The sequence below is a fragment of the Condylura cristata genome, unplaced genomic scaffold (assembly GCF_000260355.1).
Source record: "Condylura cristata isolate star-nosed mole 26May11 unplaced genomic scaffold, ConCri1.0 scaffold00047, whole genome shotgun sequence".
Classification (NCBI taxonomy): domain Eukaryota; kingdom Metazoa; phylum Chordata; class Mammalia; order Eulipotyphla; family Talpidae; genus Condylura; species Condylura cristata.
Genome location: NW_004567148.1, coordinates 2,974,778 through 2,983,556, shown reverse-complemented (window position 1 = coordinate 2,983,556; position 8,779 = coordinate 2,974,778). Strand labels below are relative to the sequence as shown.

General features: G+C 39.2%; 1 protein-coding gene across 1 annotated transcript in view; it reads right to left on the bottom strand.

Moving 5' to 3' along the window:
- The window catches only part of LOC101636091 (transmembrane protein 117), a 355,789-nt gene that overhangs the window by 144,939 nt on the left and 202,071 nt on the right, over positions 1–8,779 (bottom strand). Inside the window, exon 4 of the mRNA XM_004694771.2 lies at positions 6,118–6,217. Coding sequence (XP_004694828.2) covers positions 6,118–6,217 — 100 coding nt within the window. The remainder of the gene's footprint in view (positions 1–6,117; positions 6,218–8,779) is intronic.

The following is an 8,779-nucleotide window of genomic DNA, read 5'->3' as shown; positions in this document are numbered from 1 at the left end:
GAGAGGTCTGCCACGCCATGTGGATCTCCTCCGGGCAGGTGGGAATCGAACTCATGCGGAAGTGGCTTAAGCTTCTCAGTGCTGAGCTTTAACCCACTGCACCACCAGGGTGGGTCCTACATATATATATATATATATATATATATATTTCTTTTTTTAAATGAATCTTTGCAATGAGATAGTATATTAAGTACTTGACCCAGCATCCATTTTCACTATATAAAACAATGAAATGCAATGCGGTGAATTTACCAAACATGAGGTTAACTAACAAGAAGTAGATCAGGAAGAACACAAACTGGCAGAAAAAGAGAAAATGCAGAGGAACATTGGGCTCTTAGGTCGGCAGAGGCTAAATATCTTCGAGAGCTGCACATCTGTCATATAATCTCGTTCACTGGTCTTGCTGTCTCTGATTCTTCTACTCTATGTTAATCAGTTTAAATTCTTTTTTTTTATTATGAAATTCAGTAAAGCTATTATTGCCACTTTATTTCAGATACTAAATCAATTCAATGATGATTTTTATTCTGTCATTTTGAAATATCAACGGAAGAGAAATAATTACAAAACTGGCATTTATCATAATATGAATTGTCAAGCTCAATTCCAGACAGAATAACTAGCTAGATATTATGTCAGTGATATTCCAAGTTATTGTTCATTGACAAACTTCACATTTGCTGAACAGTCACAAAATCATGACAAGCATATAATCGAAAAATTTGAAGCGAACTATTGTTAATCTGGTGTTGTGAAAATAATAGAAATAATCAAACCCTTTCTTTAAAATGCACAATAAGCAAGGAATAATAATACAAAATTCACCAAATTGCAAAATCTGTTTCACATTCTCTAAATTTAATCTAGAAGGAGTAAGTTATCCTTAAATGCCACAAGAATATTTTCTTTCCTGTGTTCTCTTTTAGATTTCTAAATACAAATTCAGACTCAGTACAAATTATTCTCAAGTATGTAACATACTTTAATTCTCTCTGCCTCAGTTCACTGATGTTTGACCAACTTTCCATCTTGTTTAATAACAGTTCTTTGTTTAATTGGTTGAAGGGATGTACCTCAATCTACCTTCCCCGTGTCCCCAGAGCCGAGTGGAACTGTGGCCCTAAGAGCAACAATGACCATTTATGGGTCTCCAGGACCCACGCCAGTCATTCAACCTTTGTCTTACCGAGGAAAGTAAACTTTGAACCTCAAAGGTAACATCAACACTCTGGAGAATTACATGACCCATCAAATAGTTCCAATAAAGGGAGTTCACAATCATGTGTCCTGATTATGGGAACAAACTCAGTAGAGCACAGTGGAACCCCCCCTCAGTAGGCGGATGGGTGGGAAGAGAGCTGATTGTCATGCACTCATACCTCCAGACTGCAACTTCCTAGCATTCTAGAATGCCCAAAACAGAACCAGGAAAAAAGAAAGGGAGCTTAATGTTCATATGTTCTCACAATCTATTTATTCTTTAATAAATACAACTTAAGTATGGTGATGCTGGGGACAAGGAAAACAGATATGAACGTGGCTGGCACTGTAACGTCTTTCAAGAGGTTTATAGGCAAGTATAGGAGAAAGAGTTCTCAACTTGCCTCTTAAATGAACAGTGTCTCAAAGCAAACATCATGGATAAAAACCATCAAAGTTCTGGTCTACTCACTGAGAGTTTTCCATAAGCTTAATGGTGTTCTGCTGAAAAATGTTTTACCATCAGAATTGTGTTCTGGAAATCATGACTCCACCTTATTTGTGACTTCCCCTCACTCCCCACAACCTTGAAGCTCAGAACCCAGTTCTGATGTCCCATCTCCATTGTTGGCTGAACACCATCCAATGCAGCAAAGGAGGCCGTGAATTTATGAAGCAGGAGCTGGGAAAGGACATTATGAGGCAGAAAAACAGGAAGTGAGGGTTGCCCCCCACCCCCGGCATTGAGGAGCCAGGGTCACCATTATGTCTTCAGCATCTCCTGCCACAGCAAAAGAGGCTGGGGCCTCCGTCTTGTCAAGTGGGAGTTGGAAAACCAGGACTCACCAGCCCACCTCGGCTCCTGGCTTCACGGCATAGAGTGTGGGGAAATGTGTTGAGAAGAGGCCATAGCGTCTCTCCAGACCCCCAGTGTTCTTGTCTGATGCACAGCTATGTTGTCTGCCTTTGTCAACATAAAGGACACATTCAACACTAAGCATAACACTCACTGTTTTACTTACATAATTGTTATGTTTTTGAAATCCATGGTACAAGGGATTAAGTCTCAACACTATGCAGCTCTTTGCAGCCACTGCAGCATCAGTACATCTGCCTGTTCTGCTCCCCCTCTGTCTCTGGGGAATCCTCACCTCTGGCCTATACCACAGCTCTTATATGCATAAATAAATAAAAATTAATCTTAAAAAAAGTACAATCTACTTTTAAAAAATTAGTAATTTTAACCCTGAAGTGTATTTTTTTGTCCTGTGCACGAAGTGTCCCACTGAGTCAGGAACAGACAGGACTGCCCAGGAAACTGAATCTACTAGACCTTGAAGCCCAGGGGTGTGAGAGCCATAGATAATTTTACCGGATTGGCTAATATTACCCGTGGCTGTGGATCACATCAGTCCTGGTATTGCCTTTGAAAGCCATGGAAAACTTCTGAATGATTTCCGATAAAAAAATCTTTCAATTCAGAAATACATTAAAAGGCACACTTTTATTGGAAATGTAAATAGCCACTTGCTTTTCCAAGATAGTCACCTTCATCATTTATATGCTTTTCATGATTAGAATTGTAGAGACAAAGGTCAAAGCTCCCTGGACTTTTCTCATGAGGAAAGCTATTATTTTTTAGAATGTTATCAATGCACACATATGTAGACATATAAATATTTATACAAAAACTTAAACCACCTAGTCAGTGACTAGAAATGTGAATGAAAATGGCATGCTCTGGAATCTTCCCTCGGTGACTATCCTTTCAAATCTGGAGAACCCTGTGCTTCTTTTTGCCATTCCTATCTTCACTGATGGACAAAGGTCAACACTTTATATAATGTAAGCAGAAATGGACTTTGGATCCTCAACCAGTTTACAGAACAAAATAGACAGGTGTCACCTGAAGGTTAAATGATGAAAGATCACATTGCCAGGTTAAACGTATTACATAGTTTTGGTAATTTTCACACTGTCCTACTTCTATATTGTTGAGAATATTGATCAGAGTCATAATCTGTGGTATGAAAAAAGGTACAAAGCCCTTTGGTTAAATAGTAGGAGTGGAAGACACTAAAACACAGTGATTTTAGGAAAAGCTGTGAAGGCCAGCCAGATGTTAGAGAGAAAGGTGAAAGACCACAGGCTGAACTGCAGAACTACTTTGATTCTTTTAAGCCACAAGTGTAGAGCAGAGACGTGCCTGGTAATAATACAACCAGGAAAGGCTCAAGGTCTCTGGCCGAAGTTTCACCATGCATTTGCCTCAAGACTGCCCTAGAAACTGGACTAAGTTGTGGTTCAAACGTTTTTAAATCTAAATAAAAAATAATGCCACCATTGAGTAAGTACTGGGTTGTCAGAAAAGTCATGATGCATTTTTGCTTGAAAAACAGAAGAAATATGCCATGACTTTTCTGACAACTCAATCTGTAAATGTAAGAGAAAGCTTGGGAAGGAGTTGGATAGAATTAGATCACAAATAGTGATCAGATGGTTGATGTGAGCCTGCAAACTACAGAGGAAGCTCTAGGTTTTGTTTGTTGTTTCCCCCTGTCTTTGATCAGAATCAGACTCAGGCAGAGGTCAGGAAGTAGGCTGCCATATTGTCTCAGTCTATTTTAGCATGGGTAATTGGGAGAAAACCTCAGTCTCTTGGATAAGTTAGGGTACACCTGCTCCTGGAGGCAACGGGGAGTGGATCCAGAACTTACGTACACCTTACATGTCATCATTTTAAGTTCTATCACATGGGTACACATTTAATTTTTACAAAAAAACCTATAACACAAATAGGAACTCAGTTTTTTCTTTTTATTTTAAAAGATATTTTATTTATTTTTGCGTAGGAGAACAGGGCTGTCAGCCAGAGGTTCAGGGGTGAGAAGATGCACCAGAGACATAGTGGGGTGCAGACCAGTCAGATCTACTGAAGTGCATTGTTGAGGAGGGAGCAGCAAGTGAAACAGGAAAGGGGGGCTGCTCCCAGTTGAGTCGCCTCCCTGGCGGGGATGTAGCACAGGCTGCAGAGCTGACAGTGCTGAGACTTACTCCTTTCTTTTAATTATTATCATTTTTGCTTTTGCAGAGTAACAAATTATAAAACTTTTATGAAATGTATTCATATTTTATGTCAATGTCCATCACTTCTCAGAATCTCATTCCCCAAATCTGCTCATTTTTTTATAAAACTGTATGATTATAAAGTTTTTAAAAATTATCTAAAAATTTTAATTGCAGTAAGATTAGAAATTAATCTTACTTAAAGATATATGTAAAGTGAGACTCAGGATAATGTATTTTTTGTGGCAGATCAAATGATAGGTGGTAAGGTGAGAAAAGTCTGAATTTCTGAACTCTCAGTCCAGTTCTCATTTGCATTTTATCAAGCAGATTCTTGACAAAATGGAATCAAAAACCAAAACCCACAATTACTGCAGAAATTTTTCAAAAAGTGTCACCTCAAAGTCTCAGGAAATTCAATGTTTCTAGTTCATATATTTCCTTTTAAATATTTTTCCCAGTTGGAATACAAATTTTTGACACCAAGCATCCTTGTCTCAACCTCTGGCTGATTCTAGCAGGTATTTTTAGTGATTACAAATCAAATGAATCATTTTTCAAATTTAAATTTTCACACTCATGGAATGGAATGCATTTGGTCATTTGTTCTGTTAATAACTTGAAGTTGAACAGAAATGAGATGAAGCTCAAACGTAGGTTAAGTGAAGGCCTCCAGGTGGCCTAGGAGTTAAGTCTCAGCACTATCACCGCTAAGGTGAGTTTGATCCCTGACTAGGGAGCTGACCCACCAGCAACAGCTGCTCCACTCAGCAGTGGATTCCAGTTAACCTGCCTGTTCTGCTCCTCACTGTCTCTGGTGAGTGCTCCCAGCCCCCAGACCTCTGGCCTATGCCCCAGTTCCTCTATGTGCAAATTTTAAAATAAATAAATGAATGGGAGTGGGGAAGTGCAGTGGACTATCGTGATGGCACATGGGTGATTTGGTGATGGGAAGCCCATGGGGATTACAACTGAGATGGAAAAAGGCACCAAATAATGTAAAAATAAACTTACATTGGCCCTCCCGGGTGGCGCAGCGGGTTAAAGCACTGCACTAAGAAGCTTAAGCCAATTCCACATGAGTTCGATCCCCGCCTGCCCCGGAAACTGAAAGTTTTCCAGGTTTATGAATGTTCTATATCGTGTACCCTGATAGTCTCTTACAAACTTATAGGGCCTAAGCCCTTTATTTACACACAGTATTTAATTAGCCCAACAGTGGTTAAAAACAGAAATGTCCCTTAACAGATGAGCTCAGCATGAAATACAGTGTCTCCATTTGTTGCAGGCTTATAATAATAAAGACTAGTAATGTGCAAAAGAAATTAAAACAAGCAACTCTAGAAAATCTGAGTTACCACTAACTTAGCAGGCTCAATAAAGAAAGCAACTATAGAAAGCTATTTTAGAAGTCCTTAAAGAATGTTTCATATGATTTCCAGAGACAGGCCAGCCAACATTCCTTATCTGGCAAGTATCTGTGTCAAAAAACAATCTTTGCAATATTTTTTTAGAACATCACAGGCATCAATGTTCTATTAATTTTATTATATATGTTTTATATGTCCATACATACAAACATATACAGATATTTATGCAACATGTATGTATAGGCACACACACATATATATTATGTATTGCTACAGCTTGGCAGACAGTCACCTTTAATATTATAATTGCATTGATTTTGGTGGGGAGAGAGTAACCAGATAATGCATATAACCTTTATATCTATGCAATCAATAAACTCTTTCACTGTAAAAGAAAGGTAATGATCAAAACATCAAAAGTAGCATCTAGCCAACATTCTACATGTCTTCCAAAATGAGTGAAGTTAAAATCTCTTACCATCCAAGCAGTAACAAAATCCCCCATCCAGGTTCCCACTGCTGCAAGTTTCATGAAACTTTCATTTCGGATGCCCATATAGTCCGTGATGATATATGCTCTGTGGGAACAAACACACAAGAGGTCGTCTGGACTCAGAAAGCCATTTATCCAAAGCCTCTGATTCAGCAACACGCAGAAGAACTGTGTCCCCCTTTCACAAAACTCGACCTATGCTTACAAACCTGAAAGGTCAGGAAGAGATCTGGGGGTGTCTAGGCCAATCCTAGTTAGGTTTGAAGGCTGACTGTAGTTATACTAGTTACCATTTACATTTCATTTTTGAACTCTACAACTGACAGTACCTGAACAATACCTGAATTAGACTGACTAGAAAAGGGTTAACTTTCCTTCAGTTCTGCCAAGTCAGAACAGACACCTGGGCAAGGCACTGGAACAATATCACACTTGAATTAGGGTGTGAAATTATAGGTTAAGAGGTTTGCTGAGGGGTTAAGTCTCAGCACTGTCCCCACTATGGCCTGAATTCAATCCCCAGCCAGGGAGCTGACCCACATAGGGGGCAGCAGACCTCTCCTATCTTACCTGCTGCTCCCCTCAGCAGTGGATTTCAGTAGGCCCACCTATTCTGCACTCCCTTCTGTCTCTGGCAAGTTCTCTTAACCCCTGCACCTCTAGCTTTAACCTCAGTTCTATGGAAAAAAAAAAAAAATCACACCTGCATATTGTTCAGAATCAAGTCAAAATTTGAAAAAAAAATTTCACACAACGAAGCAAGGTAAAGCTTGATTCAAATACATGTGGCTTACAACATGTGGTTACTTATACAACAGTAACCAGTATACTTAATTGCATCACTCTTTTTCTTTTATTTGCTTCCTGTAACACCAATTCATATTCTTCAAAGTTTGGAAAGAAATTCATAGGTGCAAGTGACCATTTTCATCTTCTTATTTGTTAGTCAAGGAAATCATAAGCATATGTTTACTGTTTGCAATCTTCTCCAAGGAAACTGGGACTAAGGGAGATCACAGAAGTTGCCCAATCACTACCAAATAACATATAAATAGTAGTTAAAAACTAAATAGCATCCTTCTGGCTTTATTTAACACAAAACAAACTCCTGAACTTTTATTTATTTTTTTCTGTAAGCTTCATTCACCAACCTTCATTCACCAATAGGTAAATATTTTAGGATCTCAGCTCACAATTCTGATTCTCCAATTTTATGTATTTCTACAATCACCAAAAAATATATAGCTATCATAAATTGCATACTTGTGATGTGTCAGAGACCACTTATAGCACCTTAAATTCCATGGCTGCTGGCAGCTTTCATCTCAGCATAGTGAAATGCAGCATTATTCCCATCTCACAGATATGGAAGTAAGACATTAAAGAGTTTCAGCAACTTATTCATTGTTGGGCACAAAGAAAATGGATAAGATTTGAATTTAAATTGTTACCCAACCCAGGAATTTAACCATTTTGTTATTCTATCTTCCTACAAGCAATGAGATATTATAAAAAAAGAGTATCAGGCCTTCCGGATTTCAATTCCCAGACAGGGAGCTAACCCACAGAGGATGCAGCAGACCTCTCCTGTCTCACCCGCTGTTCCCCTTAGCAGTATAGTTCAGTCAATCCATCTGGTATGCTCCCCACTTTCTCTCTGGAGAACCTTCTCATGCCTACACTCTGACCTACAAGCCAGTTCTACAAGCAGAAAAAAAAAAGAACATCCACATTGCCCCCCAATATTTTAGTAGGCAGTGAAGGTCTTGATTTATTTCCTTTGAGGCTGATTCATAATTCTAGAAGAGCAGCCAGAGGCTGCAGCTCATCAGGGCTTCCGCTAAGCCTCTGTCTCCACTTACACTGAGTTCACTACTATAAGCAGTGTCTACTTGAAAATTCCACTTTAATCTAGGTGGCATGGCTTTACTCCCTTCAGAAACACTTCTATGGGACAGTTGTTGGGCAGTGAACTCTGTGTACTCTTGGGCTGGGAACTCAACTATGTGCCTTACAGAGTATTTGCTGTGGTAGTGGTCCAGCTCCTTCAATGAAGAAGTGACGCTCCTATACTGAAAAATCTGCCCAATGCCCCATCCCTACCTGTTTACTTCTACTATACATATCTGTACAAACACAAGGAATGTGCCCTGAAATTTCTACTTTAGGTAAAGGTATTCTAGAACTAATTGAAGAAGTGAAGCAGGTCATTATTCTTTCCTTCCTGTATCTAAAATTAGGAAGGAAAAGGATACACTTTGAACAGATCAATAACTCAGCAGAGAACTAAATAATGAAATCAAGTAGTAAAATGACAACCCCCCCCCATCCATTTTAAGGCATATGATTTATGAAGAAGCCATGAGGCCAGAAAGAAAAAGATACTAGCTTCAAGAGGATTGTGGAAAAGTGAGCTATACAGTCTCTAGGGACATTTGTTGATTCTGCTATTGCAAGACAAAAGGAGAATTTAGCCTCAGTTAGGCAGAAGGCAGTCTCACCAGAAATGTAAGGAGCCAACAGAGCAGTGAAAAAGGAGGGGCCTGAGAGGGCATGATTTCTTTCAAGACATTTGCCAAATTGAAGGACAAAGCAAAGTCTCTGGAAAGCGTAGCAGATGTTTGGTGACTTCATGATGCTGACAAGA